This window comes from Scatophagus argus, chromosome 16 (assembly GCF_020382885.2).
Source record: "Scatophagus argus isolate fScaArg1 chromosome 16, fScaArg1.pri, whole genome shotgun sequence".
Taxonomy (NCBI): domain Eukaryota; kingdom Metazoa; phylum Chordata; class Actinopteri; family Scatophagidae; genus Scatophagus; species Scatophagus argus.
The window spans coordinates 7221169-7242404 of record NC_058508.1 but is presented as its reverse complement, the minus strand read 5'-3'; the positions used below and the strand labels follow the sequence as shown (position 1 = coordinate 7242404).

The following is a 21236-nucleotide window of genomic DNA, read 5'->3' as shown; positions in this document are numbered from 1 at the left end:
ACACAACATTATTATGGAGCTAAAAGTACCCAACAGTACAAAGAGTCGTTCAGATTAGCTCAATGTCGACCAAGTGCTCCAACTTTAAAAAATTAATTATCTTATAGACAAAAAATTTAAAAAAAAAAACAACATAATAGTCTGACTCTGAAGTTATTTCATTTTTGATTGCAAAAGTAAAGTTTGCAAATAATTAATGAATTAATACTTTGAATGCACGACTTGAACTCAAAGTACTTTTACATAGTGATATTGCTACGGCTTCCTCCGCCGCCGCTGAACACTTTCATTGTACCCTTTCAATGCACTACTCTGACACGTCACTAGATGGCGTTGCGCTTGGGGTGGAGCTGTCCTCGAGCCTCCTCTGGTCGCACGTGCAGCAGTGCGTGGAGAGAAATGTGCACGGCTGAGCAGTGTTGTTGTGGCTAACCTTCACTCGCGGCCGCCCCCTGCTTTGTCATTGGCTCTGTTGTGTGACTGACAGGCCCTTGCTCCTGTGTGTTCGACGCAACAAAGTCTAGGGGGCGTGGCTTCTTTTTCTAATAATAATTACAAGTTATTAGGACATATGCAGGCGTCCCCGTGATGTGAGCTTCTTCAGAGTTGTTTAAAAGTGACTGAAGTCGGGAGCTGACGGCACACTCGGTCATAGCTCGAGTTTTTCTCATCAGCAGGACTCAGTAGGCAGTTTCACAGGTTGTTTATCATGTCAGCTAACCTTACCTTCTGTGAGGACAGGAGCGACGTCCCTGATCTCCTCAAGTCTTTGGCAGACTATCCCTTCTCCTTCCCTGCCTTTGATGACACCGGTAAGAATATTTTCTAATGTTTTTCAAACGGGATTTAAACTTTTGAAACAAATCGTTGCACTTGTTGTCACATAGAGCTGTTTATTAGTCAGATACGTGAGTCACGCGGTAGTAGTGGAGGTATTGTAACAGAAATTTTAAGGTACTAATACTCTGCTGCAATATTACTAAGTACTTTCAAGCAACTTTACTTATACTGGAAATTGTGTTGTTTACTAACGAAAATTACATTTACGACACTCATAGTTTACTTTTTTTAAGTTAGATTGAACTAGCCAGCAGTCAGTAAAGTTGTGAAGATGAGCTTCAACTAGCGACAACATCGCCAGTAAACCAGAACCAGAATCAAATCAAAAGGTCTTCTGAGAGCGGATGTTGTGCTGCCTAATGAGTCCTTTTACTTTTAATTCCCCTGATATTTTTGGCTGTTAAAACTGTTTACCTTAGGAAAGGTGATGATGATTGCCTAGTGAAGTTATCCCTGCTGTTGTAGGTCTTGGCCTGTATGGAAATGTGTCTATCTGCTTTGATAACTCAAAATGTTCACACTTTCTTGCTTACGTTCTTTTATTATTATGATTTGGCATTTTTTGTCTTTATATATAATACTGTACTGTAGAGATAAATGGAAAACATGAGCATAGAGTGAGCACCCACCAGCTGTAATGGAGCTACTTATGTGACTTATCACATGTCATGGTAAACCACAGGGATTTCCATTTCTTTCTCTCTCCAGGTACTGTTTTGCCTCCTTTTTTTGCTCACCTGTAGTACACATACCAGATCAGCGCTGCTTCAGTTTTCCAGGACAGTACTGGTAGTGCATTATGCAGTACTCTTGATTTACTGCATGTGCAAGACTTTAATATCCAAGGCAAAAGTGACCCACTGCAACACTGGAAAAAAACTGTATGTCTTTTACTATGCCGCCAATGTATTTTATCACTAAACTCTGAACGGAGATATATGTTATATAGATAACTTCAAATTTCCAGTCATGAGCTAAATTTTCCTATTAACTGCTGGTAAATAAACAGTTTGGACATGACTGTAGAAACAGGGCCCTTCAGCAGGGTGGATATTTTGAGGATTTGGATTGTTGGAGAGACAGTGGGGACACCTGGGCCCTGACCCTAATAGACAATGCTGGGCTTTAGATTCAGCAAGTAAGAATGAAATAACATCTTGTTTTTGGAAATATTCCTATCTTTGTGGAACAAATGCAAAATGATTATTATGTTGTCATCTAAAGTATAAACAAATGGCATAATTCATTGAATTTCATCACAGTCGACTGCCAACACTGATACATTTGCTGCCACGTTTGTCACATGTGCTGACACAGTATTTAATTAATATGCCAAGTGCATGATGTTCAGAGTTTTTGCAGGAAATCTCACAATATAATACAGCATATAGCAAAATCCGGTTGATCTGCTTATTTCAAGCACGACCTTGTATCATTTTGATGTTATAATTTAGCATGTTATGCTATCCACACGCTAGTCCACACACTGTTTGGATTCACATTTGTGCACATCACTGGACTGGCAGTGTGATTGTCTTGTTTGTTGTACTAGGTAATAATGTGACATGACCCTGATGGGTCTCCTCACTGTCTGCCCTTTACTTTCAGTCAGTTTTGATTGCTTATTCCCTACACCCTGATACTTATTTCTCACTTTTCCCTTCTGCATTTCCTGTCTATAAGCAGCATCATTATGTCAGATTCTTCAACAACATGATATCATCCAAAAAAGGAGTAATCTCTCCTTTTTGTTCAGCATCATTATTATTTAGTTTAACATTACCATCAATCAATCGGATCAATATTTTAAGCTCCACAAGCAGATTCATCATCAGATTTTTTTTTCCTTCCTGTGATGATGTCTTACAGTGTCTAACACAGGATAAGACACTGTGAGACACTGCACAGTAAGGATTGGATTTCCTTTTAAAAGTGGTGTTCTGCTTAGACCTTGTTCCCTCTCTGTATTCCCTCTTTTGTTCTGAAACAAAAGTTGGACAACAAGGCCACCTCCTGTCTGGGCCCCTTCACGAGAATAAATACCATGTTTTCATCAATGTGAGATTTTTTCCTTCCAAGACATGGCCAGTGGAGGTTTTGCATGTTTTGCCCAGCACACACAGCAGACTTGAGGCCAAGGCTTTGATAGGAATGATGTTTTGTGTTTGCACAAGCACAGCTGAAGTGCCTCACATGATTTGAAGAAATGTACACAGCCAGGGTGACCCACTTACCCCTGCCACATGACACTCTGATATTAATCATCTTGACAAAGAGGCTGTCTCAAACTATACACCAGTTCTACCACATAGTAGCTCAAAGTCAGAAGGGAGTTTTTGTGTTTATACATGAACAGTGACAAAATAAACTTCGGCAATGCAAAATATAATATCATAAGAAACTAATTTATTGTTTCCTTAGTACCAAACTGTAAAGTTAATTGAGTCCTTGCATACTAATTACACAATTAGTACACTGTTAGTACACAATGTGGAATAGGGACACAGCTGTAGACTACAGTATAGATAGATAGATAGATACTTTATTGATCCCGAGGGAAATTCAATATATGAAGGCACCAACAGGTGTAGTTTGAGTGGTTACCCAGTTTAGACTTCACGCAACAGAAAAATGTTATTTGATTCACTCAAGTACACTGGATAATTGAACTGGCTTGGTTAATGGTGGTCATGAGTGCAGTGTTTGACAAGTGATCAGTGCTATGACTAAAGCGGCTTAAAGACTGCAAGGACTTATCATTGCATATTGAATCTGTCATTTAGGCAAAACGAGGGCGTAAACAGCACACCAGTCTTGTCTTCAGTTCCCTCTCTGTATTCAAGGTACTGCAGTAATAATTTAAAAGGCTTCCACTCTGGTGGGGCAGTTACAGCAGGCACGGTGCCCTTTGTTTACCGTGTGGTTACTGTGGTGAATTAATGCAGAAAAAATTAACAGATTAGCGGTGAAGGTGTGGTGGGGTGCGGTTTGAACATTGTGTTCCCGAACTTAAGCATCCTGCTGTAGACAGGAGAGCCTCGCGCACTCACTCGTCATGTGCAGCATAGCAGCGTGTGCACGGAAACGTGATATTTTCTCTTTTGTTGTGGTGCTGCGAGCGTTTGATGCGGGAGGTTCATTCGTTGTTTATGAAAAGTGTTCCCATAATGAGTTCATATGCGCGCCATAAAAAGATGCATAAGAAAAGACTGACGTTGAATTTTGCGGGGTTAGTTTAACATTTTGGTGTGCAGCTATGAACTAACGTGGTCAGAACATCAGAGTTTTATTAGAAATTATAGATATATTATGACAAATTATTATGAAGACACCGAGTAGTAGTATTTGGAACAGTCTGGTAACAGTCAGCCTGGTAAACAACGCGTAGGGTACTCTGTTACCATCAGGTCCCCGCCAGCTGTTCGAGTGATGGGCGCGTGCACGCCCCTGCTCGCCTTGGCCCCCACGTGCTGAATGTCTGAAGCCACGCCTCTCGACAGATTGTGTTTTCACGTGAGTAGGGTTGGGGCGGGGGCACGTGTTTGGCCACGAGCATCGTTTTGACTTGAGGAAAGGATGCGAGTGTTTGAAAGCCTTTGTTCGCGCACATTGCATTGCACTTGCTGCGTCTATCGAGACGTTGTTGGGATGCACGCTTGAATTTCAGCTTGTGGTCATTATTAAAGTGTTAAAATATGTGATTTAGTATTCATCAGGTCGATGCTGCCCATATCTACTCACTGCAGTCTGTGCGTGAACAGTGACATTTAAAAAGAGATTAATACTGCTGACTGCGCGAGGCTGTATGTTCTTAACGTGGTTCACGTTCCGCTCGTATGGACTATATGTGATGATGTCCCTATGGACAGTTTGCAGCCAATGAGCAGCCGTGAAAATACTGAACAGAAAAAAACAGCGTACAGTGGTGTGCTCTGTATGCATAGACACTGTTTTAAACATCCATACGGCCAGCACTAACAACCAATCAGCTGATACCATTCCACGAGTGGGTGGGATATGCGACTCATGAATATCCAACAAGCGTGCTCGGTGGGTTTAGGGAGCGAGGGGTCTGTGTAGTGTTGTTTTTGCGTACGAGCGCGTTGATATTGACAAAACAGGCCTGAAAGCTGCAACAGTAGTGGAAACAGCTTCGAACCGCGTTCCGTTTGAGTCTGTTGTTTCCCGGTGCAGGAGGCGGCTTTCGGTAACGCTATCGCTTAGAAACATCGTCCCGCTCTGCTCCGAGGTTGGCACGGAACAATGCCTGGCAAAGCCGCGGTGACAGTGACGTTACAGCCCAGCCGTAACGCTGTTACGGCGGCTCCGCAGAAATCCTGCCCTTTCGTTTTAAAGAAGATCATGGACATTCCGCCTCCGAACATCCTGGAGGAAGGCGACGACGGTAAGATCAAAATGCGAAAACGAGCTTTCCAGTTTGTTTCTTCCTTATGGAATAGCTAAGTTTGTCGACGCTTTGGAACGCATCCAACGGGTATACATTCAACTAGATGTGAGTAATCGTCAAAGCAGTGCCAAGGGCTGTTAATTGTAGTTAAACTAACATTATGGCCGTTGAGTTAATGACGCGGGATTAGGAAGGACATGCCATATGTCACACAGTGATAGTTTGATCCGAGGGTGTGAGGAAACAAAAAAGAACAAGAAGTTCTAAGTACACTCTGCTGCTGAGCAGGCAGCGCACCCAGACTGGAAATACACTCCAAGACAAAGACACCCCTTGGCTTTTCATTAAACACATTGGTCCAGTGTTATCTGGTTCCTAGATTTTGTAATTTGAGCAACAAGCAGGTCTCACACTCTCCAATGTTTCCATGCATTTCCTCCTCTACGTTCTCGTTTCCCTGAAGCCTGTCCTACATTTCATTTAATCTGCTCACTTTCAAACTCACTGACATTCTGTTTCCTTTTTTGTCGGATGTCTACCCACCCTGCTTCTGTCCATCTACTACTTGGCTTTTCATGTGTGTGCACACATCTGAGATTCTCTGAAATGACACGCGTGTATGCACAAGAAAACATTTCACTCACAGCTTGCAGCCATTTATTAAAATACTGTTCACTCCTGTCTTTAATGCAGAAATAGAGAAGGAGAAGCTTTGCACCTCTGAGGATGTGGAGGGAAGTGGGGCTGGGGCAGCCAGTGCTGGTGGAGGCAGTGGTGGTGGAGGGGTATCAGCCTCCTTGACCCCAGCAATTTGGGAGAAGACCATTCCCTACGACGGGGAGACCTTCCACTTGGAGTACATGGACCTGGATGAATTCCTCCTGGAGAATGGGATTCCTGTTACCCTGGAGGAGGAGGAGCTGCAGAAGACTCTCACTTCAGCGGTGGGCAAAGGCAAAGCCATCCCCAAGGTTACTGCTACAGCTACTACTACTACTACTACAACTGCTCCTCCACCTCCCGCTGCTGCTGCTGCTGCTGCAGCCTCAGTCTCTGCCTCAGCATCTTCCCCCTCTATGGCCGCCACGACCACGGTCACCTCAGATCCAGAGGAAACTGTGACAGTCACTACTTTACAACCAGCTAAACTAGTAGAAGAAGAAGAAGAAGAAGAAGAAGAGGAGGAGGAGGAAGAAGAGGGACAAGAAGAGGACACTTTGTCTGAGGAGGCAACACAGAAAATGGAAGCGAAAGAGAAGAAAACAGGTGTGAAAAGTAGATTTATAGAAGTGATTTTTGTTAATTATTTGGATAGCCGATGAGATTCTCTGTAGAAGCGTTCGTTTTTTGCATATACAATTCCTCTTTATTCAGGATATTTCAGATGATTCATGTTGGTTTTTATTATTATTCTTTCCATAAGCATACGCAGGACACATAGAAGCACTAATATGCAGCCATTAACTTTATCTGTAAAGGTCACATTATATTATCTGAGTAAAGGGCTAACTGAGTTTTTCATTGTGTTATAAGTCAGTCTGAGGGGAAGCAGGATGAATAACATACGAACTACAGCTCCAAGTACCCAAAATGATGTCTCAATCTGTTTATTGATACGCCATCTAAAGTAACACACTATTAGTTTTGTATCAAACAGTAAATTGCACTAAAGCTCTATTGCACTTAAAGCACCTAATGGTTAGTTTTATTTTGTTGGACTGGCCTCTCCTGTACTACAGTTTGCCCCCCTTGTCTCCTTCCCCATAGATAGTAACCCTGCAGAACGCAACACACCCTCCCCCATCGACCCAGATGCTATTGAGGTAGATGTGAATTTCCAGCCAGATCCTACAGACCTGGTCCTGTCCAGTGTGCCAGGGGGAGAGCTGTTCAACCCTCGCAAACACAAGTTCTCTGAGGATGAGCTGAAACCACAGCCTATGATCAAGAAGGCCAAGAAGGTGTTTGTTCCAGATGAGCAGAAGGTAGGATAGTTGAGTCACATGTGCCTTGTTATGTGTTTGACAAAATTGTTGTCAACAACTGATGATTGTTAAAATTACTAATAACTATTTCGGTTTAGTGGCTGTACGCTGTATTTTTATTTGTCATAGATGCCCCTCTGACTTGCTGAGAGAATAAAAGAACATGTCTGATATTTCCCCAAAGAAATTCCTTTTCTGATAACAGTACATTTAAGATATTGACATTATTCTTGAATGCAAAAATGATGAATGCGATTGCAGTTGGACTTTAAAGTCCTGATGGAAGAAGCATCACGAGGATAACTAGCTTCTGTATGGTGACGTATTTCTTAGCGAAACAGGCGGGACGTGACGTCGTGAGGATTTTGATTTTGATGTATAGTGACGGTGTACACAGACGGGATAGCAGTTTCCAGCAAAACCCATTGTGTGCTCCACCTAGTTGCTAAATCAGTGCACTGCAAAGTGTATTACGCATACTGTAGCGCTGTCACAGATACCACTTTCCTCCAGGTGAATAAATTCTAGCCAGCGGTAAACACCTTAGACTTTGCTCAGTGAAGCTTAGCTCTGCGCTGACACAATTTGAAGGGTAGATATTATGGTATGGTATGATATTATTGGTTTAAACTAGTTGGCTCAAGCCTACATAAGTGTGCATCATATGATAAGACAACATGTTTACATTTTTACTTAAGAATACACTGAAATGTAATTTTTTGCCCTGTATTGTTGAATAGGTGCACATTATGAACAGGGATGTTATGTAAAGAGTTAACCCTTTAAAGGCATTTGTAATCTCAACTTTAAGACCGGCCAGTGTTCTGGTCAGTCCTGGAAAAGATTAAGCATCTGTGGTGGCTTGTGGATTACATATCTAAAATCTAAAAGAGGGGGTGGGGGGTGTTTCTGCAACAGAGATTATGATTATGTTCAACTCTGCATCATTTCCCTATTTCTTTTTTTTTCTTTTTTTTTTTACACTTTCACCTTCTCTCCCTCAGGATGAGAAATACTGGTCCAGGAGAAAGAAGAACAATGTGGCAGCAAAGCGTTCTCGTGACGCACGGCGGCTGAAGGAGAACCAGATCACCGTGCGCGCCTCCTTCCTGGAGCGAGAAAATGCGGCGCTGCGGCAGCAAGTGGCCGAGCTGCGGAAGGACTGCGGTCGCTGCAAGAACATTCTGGCCCGATACGAGGCAAAGTACGGCCCGCTGTAAAGACCTCAGAATAAAACCAACAAAGTATCAGTGAGACAAAAAGCAGAACTCCCTTCCCCGCAGAATTCAACACAAACACAAACACCAAGGGAATCTAAATTTGCACTGTTGTCTTTACTGACCTCCAGTTACTGTGTCGAGCTTTGAGTTTTGGATACACTCTGGCAGGCAGTGAGGCATGATGGGAGCGGTGGTCACAGGAAGGCCTGTGGAGAGCGCCTGGCTCCTACACTGAGAGAGGAAGGGGACAGTTGTGGATACTCCCATGGTCAAACACACATGGAAAATATGTTCTGTCTGGTTTCAACAAAGTCAGGAAATACGGAAAGAACAGACAGGTACAAAAGAATCACCGGCTTTTAAATACTATGAGAATCAGTTTTTATCACTGCACAGCACTTCTTCTTAGTGGACCAAAGCAGGAGTAAGAAGTTGTGTATTTAGAATGGTACACACTTGCCGTCCCTCACATTTCCTTGTGTTGTACTTATGTTAGTGTCTGCTGTGTTTGTACTTTCTTTAAAATATTCTGGCTAAGTCTCAGAAGAAGGGTGTTGATGAGGAAGGAGAGGAACAGATGATGCAAGGAGCAGGAGACGCTCATAGTTGTTTCTTCCAGGCTGAGGAGGAAGGAAGTGAAGACCTCAGGTTGGCCGAGGAGAAGAGGATTAGAGTCTGTTAGAGGTGCAGTTTTAGTCACAGTTCTTCCTTCTTGTAAGCTACATGCACGCCTCTGCACACCTAAACTCTCTTTAAACTGTTTATATATAGTCTCCCTGCACCAGAGATATGTGCGTGTAATAGTGTGTAATCCATTTTTGCACTTTTTTCTGAAAAAAAAAAAAAAAGGCAAAAAAAACACAGTAGGTAAACACAGTGGGAGACACTGTAGCTTGTTAGGAAAAAGAAACATGCATGGCCTACACTTTAAAGCTACATAATTTCCTTTTCTACTAACCTCAGAGCCCACATGAGATTTCGTTAAAGAAAGCAGATTTTGGGTTTCCACAAAAGATGATTTTATATGTGGAGAGAGAGAGAGAAAAATAGTTTTTTTCTGCAGGCTATTGTTGAAGGTATTTGTCTGATGAGCTGATGTTTATTTTACTGCACACTGCAGGTAGAGGGCGCTACAGCCACTGCCTGCCTGATCGTTGTGTAGTGTGGGCTGGATTGCCTTTTTTTTTGGTCAGAATTTAGGCAGGGCCACAGTTGACTGCTTCTAAACCTTGTAAATAAATGACTGTATTTCCTGAGACAGGGATCTGACTGTGTCTTTATTAACCCAGTACTATTCCTTATATTTGCCAAATAGTCAATGAGTGCTGTATTTATTCTGATGGTAATAATGCATCTGTTGATTGTGATGTACAACATGTCAGATAATTCTATTTCCTTTGAGGAACAATACTTCTAATGAAACCAGTGCAGGGAATTCAATGGGTAAACTGTGCTTTGTTTAGAAACAGATTTATATAGTTTTATGGGATTTTGTTTTTCTCTATATACATACAGTATGTGTCTGAACACAGAGGACAGGACACACTCTTATTTACCTCATCCAGCACTTCTTATTTTCAATGGGTAACAGTTCAGCAGGGCTACAAAACGGTGTTGGTTGAAACAGAGAGCACATAAAAAGCAGCTTGGCTCCACTTGGCAAAACCTTAAGTCCGAGTTGATAAATTGAGCTGTTTTTGCCAAAGTGGCTGAGTCTGTGTCTAAATTAGTAAATACATTATAGACTGTTATTGGACTCTATGTCTCAAGTGTCTCTGGCTGATGCAGATTCTGTGATTGGTCGGTTTGAGCTCATTATCGCCGTAATCTTGGGAAGAAAAGAAATGTGGCAATAACACTATAATGTGTAATGCTTGTTTGATTTCAGTAATGATGTTGTATGTAAAAATGCTATGATGTACTAAATGCCCCAAAGTCATTTGTGCTTCCAGTTTAGATCCTCTGTAGTCGAGGATCCTAATGCATGAAACCCAGTAAACTTGTCTTTTTTTCTTTCATATTTCACACCAAGTGTACTTATGTCTGTAAACCATCACTGAAAACTAGATATGTTTTTGGATGGGTAGGTTGATGGTGTATTGTGCAGTTCTGTCAAGAGAAAACGCAGAACATCTTTGTCGTATTCATGATTTGCTTAACAGCGCCACCTATCCATGTGCAGCCAGTGCTTGACCTTGAGGCGAACATCAGCTGAAAACAGCATCTTTTGATCACTGTGTGGATTGTTTTCTATTTACTAAAGATTGATCTATATCTAGATACACTGGATCAGTTAGTGATTTTGTGTTTTCTTGATTGACTCTGTGTTTAAATTTCCTGATAGTATAGTATAACACACATTTCTTAGCAGTGTGTTTTATTTTGCATTGACATTCAAACTTGAGATTGACTGCATTATGCCGTTTGTACATATATGTAGTTGATGAATGCAAATTTCTGGTTATTTTGTAACTAAATTAAAACTTGACTAAAGGTAGGCTACTTGCCAAGAGAGCCTTTTAGAAGACAACGAATCAGTATTGTTTTTAGTACTGCATACAGTATGTAGCAATTACTCTCTCTAGCTCATTTTTGGAAAGGAAAATAATATTGGCTGTGATTTAGATCTGCAGATGTAGACGCATCTGTTGCCACATACGGACAAAGATAAATATAGCTGCTGCAATTTAAAAAGATACAAAAAAACTGTTGTTTTTTTTGTTGTTCTACTGATTTCTCCTGTTTGCTTAAAAAAATAACAAAAATTCAACATGATTGCTTCACAGTGGCCGTCAGTAACCACGGCCTCCGTGGTTCACTTGAGCTTAAAATGGAGCATTTTCAGACATCTTAGACAATTATCAGAAAATTGATCATGGAGGCATTAACTGACTAATCCAGAATGATTCATTTAAACAACAGAAATGTTCATAAAATCTGATGCAGGTTTACAGTTTTAAGGTTTAAGGATTTAAGTTCAAAATGTAAAATAATGTATTTCGTAAATGAAACGTATTTAAAAAAAAAAAAAAATCCTGCAGTGTCAACATTGCATGCAGGTGGCACACAGGTGAACATGCTATTGTTTTCTTTATCTGTAGATGGTGCAAATTAGCATCTACATCTGGAGGCCTACACTGCTGTTAGAAACAGTTGTCACTTGCTTTGGGTGCTTTGCATCAATGACACTATGTCCTTGTTTACTATCCATAGTAGCTGTAATACTCCTGGAAAAATACTTAAAATATTTTTAAAGTTTTGTTGTTTTTTGTGGTGTTTTGCTTTATTTTCTCTTTTTATATAAACGTATGTTTGGTGTTTTTGTATTGTCCTAATCATGTATACGATACATGCAACTGCAGTATCCTGTCCTAACTGTATCTTGTATCATGCATATGAAATAAATTGGGATTTAATCATATGTCAGCCTGTGGTTTGACCTTGCCTGAGTCATCAACCAGCTGCAGCAGCACTGATGGAGGGGGGGGGGGGCGGGGGAGTACACTGGTGCTAACAGACAAAGAAAAGAAATAGATAACACAAGAAGCACAGTTTGGTGGACAAATATAAGCGTCTTCCTCATCCTTGATCTCATCCTTGATGCCCATGAGCACACACGAGTGCAGACATCTTGTTGTTATTCACTGTCCCTTTGTTGCCTCCTTCCTACCGCTCATCAGTATTCCAGAGGAGTAGGAGATGTTGCGTAATGATCACATCGACACACTGGGGAGCAGTGTTGCGTAACAGCAGCAGCAGCCTCAGAAACCAGCGGGATGAGTGTGTATGTGGGAGAAAGGAAAGCGAGGATGCAAGGGAGGGGCTCTGGGAATCGGGGGGGGGGGGGGGAGTCAGGTGGTAGGAAAGATGGAGGAGAGAGGGGTGCTGAAGAGGGAGAAGGAGGGTAGAGCGGGGGGGGGGGTGAAGGAGAATATGAGAACAGAGGAGTGAGGGTGGAGACAGGGCAAACAAGATGGCAAGGGGATGGATGGAGAAAGATGGAGAACAGGGATGCAGTTAAAGACGTGAGCCGAGGGAGGGAGGGAGGGAGATAGGATGCAGCGAGTGGGCGATGGAGATGTGGAAGAGTGTAGAGGAGAGCCAAGGAGAAGCCCAGCCATGCATGTTAATATCACACCACTACACGTTACTATGGAAAGCACAGCCCAGCGTGTTCACATGGGCGAGACAGCCTTACAGCTGGCTGCAATCGAGCACAGGACAGACAGACAGAATGGTGGATGATGAAACACAAAGTAATATCTGCTGGGGTGGCTCCAGCTGAGGTGGGTGGTGAACAATCTGTCTTTTCACCGTTTTCATCCATGCTTTGAATTATTGATCAAACATCACTTGAGTTTGTTTACTGCAATAAGAGGACACATTGCCCCACCATTTCAATCTGAGGCTTTTCACAGGGACTCGGGGATCTCATTTTTCTAATCTCTGATCTGCAGTATGTTCAGCACTTACCGTATATGACACGTACACACCAAGCGGCGCGAGAAAAGTGGATTTATCTACACGTCTGATTAATTTTTGTAGGATGTTTCATGGCTCTCCATGCACGTAAACAATGAGGACGACACAATTAGCTTATTTTCCATGCTTATTTTTGCCAGTCTGTTCTCTTTTATTACAAACTTAAAAAAGAATCTGATACAATAAGAAACTGCAGTAGTAACTCCCCATTCCTGAGGGGCAGCACAGAAAACAGGTCATTGCATTTCAGTAGTGAAAGATTCATTACACATCTACAGGGTGTACAGATCAGATACAAAATAGGAAAAATAATAAAATACAGGCAGGAAAGAAAGCACTATATTTATACATCATCTGAACTTTTAATTATATCTATTTTACTCTTAAATGTTAAATTTTACATAGAAAATAAACTTCTTTTATGACAATGAAATATTCCAAAGTGCAAAATAAAACGCACACATTGATATAAGCAAAGGACATTAGAATACAAAATTCTTGTTTTTCCTCTTCATTAATGCTCAGCCCTGACTGCAGAATAGCCTGCGTGTACAGCTGATGTGTGGCGTGTTTAAAACACCGTCTAATCTGTTCTTTAAGTGAACACAAATCAGCGTTCATTCTTAAAGATGTGAGGGGGAAACCAGCTTTACGACAATCGATCACACCCTCCGATCTCTCCGTCCAATTTGTATGCAGAGGAACAACACACCTCGCTAATGCTTAATAATATGACAAATGTGTGTGGTGGTGGGGGGTGTCACTTGGACCTTTTGAACGTGCAAGTGAGCAAAGATCCACTAAATAAAATGAGCAGTTTCCCCAATTTATTTTCTGCAGGCCATCTCAAACAGGGCTGACTATCAACAGATCAATAACATTCACAGCACATTCATTTCCTTCATCATTCCAAACCTGCCGTAACACCGTCTTCCTATCAAGGAGATATATTGTTTTTTTTGTTTGTCTGTTTGTTTATCCAGGGTGCAGAGAGGTAGTAACCCCTTTAATCTTTCAGGGTAATTTAAATTATGGCATTACATTGCACTGAAGAAGGGTGAGCATCTGTGTAAGCAAAGACAGTCTGGGACATATGGCTATATTTATCAGGACCAAAGGACCAAAGGGTCAGGCTGATGGAGGGATGATAACCCACTGGAAAAAAATTAGTTGAGAAAAAGTTAAATCTGATGGGAGGAAGGTTAAAAGATATTTTGTTAATAGAAATCTGAATTCATCTTCCGTAGAAAAAGAGGAGGAAAAGCAATGACAGACATTTTGTCAGGAAAAAATTAAGCTTGGCGACCACACAACATTAAGTGACTTCACATGAAGAGAGAAAATGGTCATTGCACTCAAAAATTAATCTGAAATGTGGAGATTTTTGGTTTAAATGCACTGCCTATGGGAGTAGTTGTCAGACTGCCCTGGGAGCACAGAGAAAGTCATCAGCCATCTTTTCTTTACACAAACCCACTGTAAACATTCACATCTTAAACTCCAAATCCAACTTGAAGAATGAATACATTTACCCGTCTTATTAGACAAATGCTGTACAAGGTACAATACACATTCAATACTTTATTCTGTACATCTTTATTTTTGTCTCAGTTTGCATATATTCACGTTATTTTCTGAAAAAATAACCTCAGCATGTAAGAAACTAAACAAAGAATCTAAACATAAGAACTTTTTATATACATATTCCTGGACTTGTCATGTCTTACTCATACAAATGTAAGTGATCATTTGCAAAAACAAAAATATAGAAATATTGGAAATAAATTAGAAAACAAGAACTATAAATGCATCTTTTCCCTCACGATTAGAACATTTTCAGAGATGTGTACCTCCCCACCCGTTCCCATGAAAAGAAAACAAATAAAGGACAGAAAACCTGCATGCATATGACAAGCTGTCACATTGCAAAACCAGCGTGAGCACAAGTCAAGGGTCCTTGTTTCTGCTTATACAAAAACATTTAAGGGTACAAGTTTAGAAAACATTCAAATAAATGGACAAGACAGACAGACAGACATCGTCTCCTCACCAGTTTAATGTGTCTGAATACAAATGAAGCTCCTGCTTGAATCTCTAAAGCATTTCATGACAGCTGAATAAAATGTGCCATTACCAAACAGAGGGCAAAGGAATGGTTTAGCGCTCACGTCTGTGGGCGACACACGGCATCAGGAGCCCAGTAATAAAGTGCTGGACAGCTCAAATGGACATCTGGGGGTTACCCTTCCCTGCAGTGACTAACCAACAATCACATGGACCCGGCTGGTAAACAAGTTATAAGCGGCAGACTTCCAGAGATCTGACAGGCCATCAAATAAAGAAACAAAAGCCAAACACCAATAAAGAACATTCATCATCGTATCTTTATCCACACAGCGGCAACTGGGAAAAGAGACAGAGCAACCTGAGCTGGGTGTATATTCTGGTTTTTAGATCAATAGCCAGAGGAAAAGATCACGGAAGAATTTCAAGAGGAGGGAGAGAATGGTGTAAGCGTTTGGCTTCAGGTCCATTTAAGCTCACCAGAAACGTGCTCTGGTTTTCAAGTGTCACCCTCTAAGCCCATACAGCCTGCACGCCACCGAGGAAACAGAACCCTCCGATTTGTTCTCTCACTTTCCCCTCTCCGCTTCTTCTGTCTTCTCATCTCTCCCATTGCCTTCTCTCCTCTCCAGGCAGACGGAAAACCTCTCCTTCATAGTCAAAGTCATGCTAAGCCATTTATCACAATCCCTACTGCTTAACTGCAGCATCCCCTCCCCCCACCTCCATATCCGCCTGTTCACCTTCACACAAGCTGCTGAAAGGAATCGTGTGCATGTGCACATATTTCTGCATACATATGTATGAAACCATCAGCTTATATCCTTGTGGGAATCAGCACAGGGTTATAGTCCTTAAAAAAAAAAAGAAAAAAAAAAAAAAAAGTACTTGCTTTTCACATTTGCCAAGGTTTTCCTGACCTTCCAACTGTAGTTTCCCCTGACAGGCACAATACATTCTACTACATCGCTGCCTTAACACCCCAATGATCCCTTTCTGCTCCCTCCACTGCTCTCATTTCATTTAAAGCCATGTCATGTACATTCCTGCTGACGATAAACTGCTTCCAGTATACACCTGGTGACAACAACAGAGTTAAATTGTGCCTGTGCACGAGTGCGTTTCAAAGGTAACAGGCCCGCCGCACAAACATCGAATCTCTTGATCACGCTGTGCCACAACAAAACAAAACATGACTACACACACACACACACACACACACACAGCAGAGCCCCTCTCTCTGTATTTGTGGCAAGTAGGGCAGAGCAGATTGCAGAGCAAAGTGCTGAGCTTTCCACAGCCATCATTCTCTGCAGGACTTGGCAACGTCCCTTTTCACAGCATGACAGCGCAGTGCAAAATGGAGCTATACTAGAGCCGGGTCCATTAAACTACAAGAAGTCAAGAAAAAAAAGGCCCATTAACATTCAATGCAAAATAATAAATGCAGATTGGCAACGACTCAAGGTAAAGAGGATCCACTCCTGTCATCAAAGCCAACACACAAAACATGAGGAGTAACACCAAAAGGCAAAAGGGCAGGGTGGGATTGGGGGTTATGGAAGAACAAAACAAAACACTCAAACTATTCAGTGAATGTAGTATTTTAAATCGTTGTAGTGAAGCAAATTCTTAGCTTGGATTAGTTTTTATTTGTTACAAAAACTGAAAATATCATTGTTCCACACCCACCTTCTCCTACAACAATTCTTAACGGTACAAATGAAGGCTTAGTTGGCCAGCACAACAGGCTGGAAGGACTGGCTAGGATATTGCAGGTTGTAACTTCCTAAACCCTCGACAAACGGCGGCTTCTCCATGTAGGGGATTCCTCCACTGCTGCCAATGATGCCCACACTCTGAGTAGGAGGAGGGCTGGAGAAGGGGTCAAAGGATGGATGGGTGTTAACGGTGTGGGATGGTTGGAATGGGCTGGCATGAGGCTGCATCGGCTGGGTGTCAGCATCGAAGTAAAGAGGACCTGGGGATCCTGGGTAGACAAACTCTTTGGCGTTGGGCGAGAGCTGGCTGGCGATGGGACCTCCGAGGGAGTGCAAGGAGAGGGACAGGGGCTTGTGCTTGAGTAGCTCTGGCCCCGAGATGGTGGTCGGAGAGCGGGAGAGCATCCTCTGGACAGGCGGTATGACGACTGCAGAGCTAGCTGCCGACCCAGATCCACTGCACTTCTTCATCTTGGTCGAGCCAAATTTGGTGGCGGCGAAGCTAGCGGTGGTGAAAGTGATGGGCTGAGGGCGGGCAGTGGGAAGAGTGGAGGGTGGCTGCTGAGTGGAGAGGTAGGGCAACCCACCGCTGGGAGGAGAAGGAGTAGAGGTGTTGGAGGAATGGGCAGCAGGGTCGGTAGGTGTACTGGAGCTGGGGTAACTGAAGAGCCCAGGGCAGGGCTGGGCAGACAGAGGCGTGGGAGAGCTAGAGAGTGATGGCATGAGGGCAGGAGAAGCCTGGCTTCCAATGGGCACGAACACCTGAGCATCTGGGTTGAATCCCACACTCTTGGCCTCCTCTGCTTCTGGATCTCCTTTACCCTCTCTGATCACCCCCTCTGGCCTGTCGCTCTCAGAACCAAGGCCTGGAGGGTCCTCCAGGTAGAGAACCTTCACAGCCCCCTTCTCTCCAATCTGGTAGGACACCTCGTAAGGGTCAATCCATACACTGAGTTCGGCAGGAACATTTGCACGCACTTCCTCTGTGTCCAGTCCGCTTCTCTTGGCGGCCAACTCCACTACGGGGTCTCTCGGTGCTCCCAGATGAATACAGCGAAACGCAGAACCCCTGAGAGGGGCTTCAGGGTACCAGTGACCCTCAAAACGAGACACCAGTATCCTCTCCAGCTCCTCACCAAACAGGTCAGCTCGACGCCGAGGCAGCTTGTTGTACAGGTAGGACATGATGAAGTTGAGGGCGACCTTTACTTCTAGATGCATGGCTGGACCAGATTACCGCCGTCGTGGAAGTGAAGTGATCAAGATGATGCTGAAAGTGAGGCAATGCAACTGTAACAAAAAGCTCTTCCTCTGGCTTATTGTAAAGTGTATGATTCTTTTAGTGTCACCATGGTAAAGGCACCTTGAAGGCAGGGGCAGCAGGTTGCAGACTGGTTTTTGTTGTCACAAATATGTAACAATGATTTCAGGTCCCAACTGCGAAGTAGAAAGCAGAACAAAATTGTCATTTTACTTAGCAAGAACCAGAGGAGGATTTGAGAAAATTTTAAAACTCACTCATACATACTCTCTCTCTCTCTCTCTCTTTCACACACACACACACACACACACACACACAAATTGAGGCACTTTTGGTCATAATAAACTCAAAAAATTATGCAAGATCCCAGTGCAAAGGTTTAGTAAACGCAGCACTGAAGTGAACACTTAACTGATTTATATAATATTTGAGAGGTACAATTTGGCCTCGGCATAGACTGGGGCTTTATGAAAAAAGAAAAAAAAAAATCAACACATCTGAAAGCCAGTGGACGTGTTGCTGCTTAATGCGATATAAATTGAGACAATTATTTTCTGACCCGTGAGGGGACACAATGATTCAAATAAGAAACTTGACACTTGTCCAATTTGTTGTGAGCCATTAAAATACCATAAAACCACAAGACATAGTTTTAATTAATACAGCAACAGCAAATATACAGTATAATTGTTAGCTGGATGAAGAAAACCTCGGAGAGGTGAAGGGAACATATCGCAGTTTAACTGAATTTATGTACTGTATTCAAGGATTCAAGGAGCTTTATTGTCATTTCACACACGTATATATATAAAGATGCTAAATATATAAACATATATGTAAGAGGTGAACAACTTAATACCACAACCTCTATTCATATTAAGTAACACACAGCAATTATGTGTGTGATACTTTGGTTTTCATCAACTGCATGATGTAGTGATAGATGTGGCAGATGCTGTACTGTGGGCTGCACAAATCCTTTATAATCTGAATCTGATTCCATGGAGTGCCTCCTGCTTAATGCTTTTACACAGTCCATTCATCACCAGGCAGAGTCAAAAGATAAAGACATGCAAAAAGATAAAAAAAAACAAAACAAAACACCAAAAGAATCACAAAGAAAGAAGAGCAAAATGGCAGGACAGCTAGTCCACTTCACAGAACACCATTTCCCACCATGCAATGCGTGTGATCACCCCCACTCCTCCTCTCTCCCAGCACACACAAAAACAATTCACTCACATTCACTTCCCTGCCAGATGGGGATTCGGCAGCTAAGATTAGAAAGACGCCTACGATTAAAGACAATTCTAATGTTATTACAGATAAAGCTGCACAGGCTGGATGAAGGGCTGCCGGAGTGACAGTTCAAGACGAGATTTGCATTTCCCCTATTGCATGGAAAAGGTGACATTGAAGGATAAGATGGGGGTCGGTTTGAATGGGCTATAAATAAGGCCTCATTCTGCATTATCTATGGTGCAAATTTCTCTCCAACCTGAGTGGAAAACAATTTAAAGTGACTGTAGAAAAGGATCTCTGAGCGCAGGAGAGTCCACCAAGCCATCAGCTGCAACAGCCATCACAACTAAAAACCTTTAGTGCACACAGTTACCTATAGCATCTTTGTAGCTCTCCTTATGAAAAGACAACAGTAAGATGCAAGATTCAATGACACACAATTACATTAGAGGAATAGTTCACTTAACATATTCAGATTTGTTCTTTTATGAGAGCTATGCGTAGTCTAAATTATAAACTAGCATCCTTAATCTGCAGATTTATTAATCATCTTTAAAGAGCTGGATTCATTTTTCCAGGCCTGTTGTTGCAAGTCAGATCAATAGCAGAATCTCTAGTGTTATTTTTGTTTACAAGGATTCATTATCAGTTGTGCTAATGTGTGACACTGAGCACTTCGAAGCATCCTCTCCATGTCAGCTTTCATCTATTAATGATCTACAGTGATCTTACAAAAAAATACAACAGATGAAAGCAAAAACCCCTTATAAATAATATACTTGAGAGTTAAGAGCAACATATATAGAGGTCTGCCTGAACTGAAGTGGTCACCACACATAAAACCTCAATAGGAAATGAAGATTATTATGATTTCTCCCTTTTGTCTTGTTGAATTCAGTTTTCTTGAAACCGGACTTTGAACAGATTTACATCTGCAGACGATGTTTGAATTGGGAATGCGTTGCACATCTACAAGATACCAAATAATGGAGGCAAATATGCAAGAACTGCGTGAGACTGGAGAAATATCATGTAGGTTTGCCTGTGTGATGACAAGCTCTGATAATAAGGGAGCAGCATCTACCTGGAGATAACGGCCATATGTCAGTCAAAAGGCACTGGAGCAGAAAGGACACGGTTTTAGCTGACATGTTAAGTCAAGAATCCATCTTTGCCAAATTGTCACTGTTAATTAAATTATAAAACTAAGGCTGTAAATCGACCGAGTGTGTGTACTGAGCAGTGAAAACGAGAGTGCCTCGGCTGCACAAACATCCCCTTCAAAAAACAAACAAACAAACAAGAAAAAAAAAGAAAATAAACGTGACAGCCGTACAGACTCTAAGAAGGCCACTTTAGCTAACATATACCGTGCCTTGACAAAAACAAACGCTGAGTCTTTATTCATTGGCTGAACCAGTACAGCCATTCATTGTAGTCAGCGCATTTTGGTGGATGGACAAAGCTTCTAGAAAGACAAACACCAACACACAGCAACATGCCGTTGTCAATGAACACGCCTATAATGATATATGAATCGAATTAGCCTATTTCATGCACCGGCTGGCATTTAATTACTCACCTACCGTTACTGATGCCCTAGCTTGACTTATACTCCGGCGTTTCTGCTTTAATTCCCTTGTATTATCTCGGATTTCAAGGCGGAACTGTCGAGTCGTTCGTGCAGATGTTGACCAATATTTTTCACCGTAGTACAGCTGTTTTATCAACTGCTGCCCCAATTCAAAACGACCAACCAACCGCTTCCCCAGTTTGTCTTCAGCCGACACTTCGCACTGAGGGTCCAGGGAAACTTTACTGTTTGACAACCCGGCGTATTTATACAGTGTGACTCGCCCACACGCCCGTGACGACAGGAACTACTTTTTAGAAGCTGTTGATTTACCATGGTGTTTTCCATATAATGATCTTTATGCATCAGTTTTACTGTCAGCAAATAATTAATGTCACCTCCATACACAATATCAATTTCAATATCAACCCACATATTGA

At 42.1% G+C, this 21236-nt stretch overlaps 2 protein-coding genes across 6 annotated transcripts; one reads left to right on the top strand and one right to left on the bottom strand.

Annotated features, from left to right (window-relative positions):
- The first annotated feature begins 545 nt into the window (after window positions 1-545).
- tefb (TEF transcription factor, PAR bZIP family member b) lies at window positions 546-11874 on the top strand. Of its 3 annotated transcripts, XR_006845662.1 has the most exons (5): window positions 4801-5245; window positions 5942-6514; window positions 7016-7233; window positions 8238-8791; window positions 8992-11874. XR_006845662.1 is itself a non-coding variant. In XM_046415337.1 (4 exons), the coding sequence occupies exons 1-4, from the start codon at window positions 710-712 to the stop codon at window positions 8451-8453; spliced, it is 1110 nt and encodes a 369-aa protein (XP_046271293.1). In that variant the 5' UTR covers window positions 546-709; the 3' UTR covers window positions 8454-11874. The 3 variants fall into 3 exon arrangements, 2 of the variants coding, with proteins under 2 accessions (XP_046271293.1, XP_046271292.1); XM_046415337.1 differs by lacking the exon at window positions 4801-5245 and adding an exon at window positions 546-812 and having other exon boundaries at window positions 8238-11874; XM_046415336.1 differs by having other exon boundaries at window positions 8238-11874.
- Window positions 11875-13065: 1191 nt separating this feature from the next.
- On the bottom strand, window positions 13066-21059 carry LOC124073237 (protein Tob2). 3 transcript variants are annotated; one of them, XM_046415333.1, is made up of 3 exons: window positions 20806-21059; window positions 18084-18157; window positions 13066-17990 (listed from the first exon to the last, which is right to left on the bottom strand). In XM_046415333.1, exon 3 carries the CDS (start codon window positions 17939-17941, stop codon window positions 16730-16732), a length of 1212 nt encoding a protein of 403 aa, XP_046271289.1. In that variant the 5' UTR covers window positions 17942-17990; window positions 18084-18157; window positions 20806-21059; the 3' UTR covers window positions 13066-16729. The 3 variants fall into 3 exon arrangements, with proteins under 3 accessions (XP_046271289.1, XP_046271291.1, XP_046271290.1); XM_046415335.1 differs by having other exon boundaries at window positions 20810-21059; XM_046415334.1 differs by having other exon boundaries at window positions 13066-18157.
- Between the last annotated feature and the right edge of the window lie 177 nt (window positions 21060-21236).

What these genes read in the sequence shown, in the direction of transcription:
- LOC124073237 (XM_046415334.1), bottom strand. Translation starts at nt 17,941, where the DNA reads ATGCATCTAGAAGTAAAGGTCGCCCTCAACTTCATCATGTCCTACCTG.
- tefb (XM_046415336.1), top strand. Translation starts at nt 5,104, where the DNA reads ATGCCTGGCAAAGCCGCGGTGACAGTGACGTTACAGCCCAGCCGTAAC. An exon ending in CCTGGAGGAAGGCGACGACG is followed by an intron (nt 5,246 to 5,941) that starts GTAAGATCAAAA and finishes TCTTTAATGCAG; the next exon opens with AAATAGAGAAGGAGAAGCTT. An exon ending in AGCGAAAGAGAAGAAAACAG is followed by an intron (nt 6,515 to 7,015) that starts GTGTGAAAAGTA and finishes CCTTCCCCATAG; the next exon opens with ATAGTAACCCTGCAGAACGC.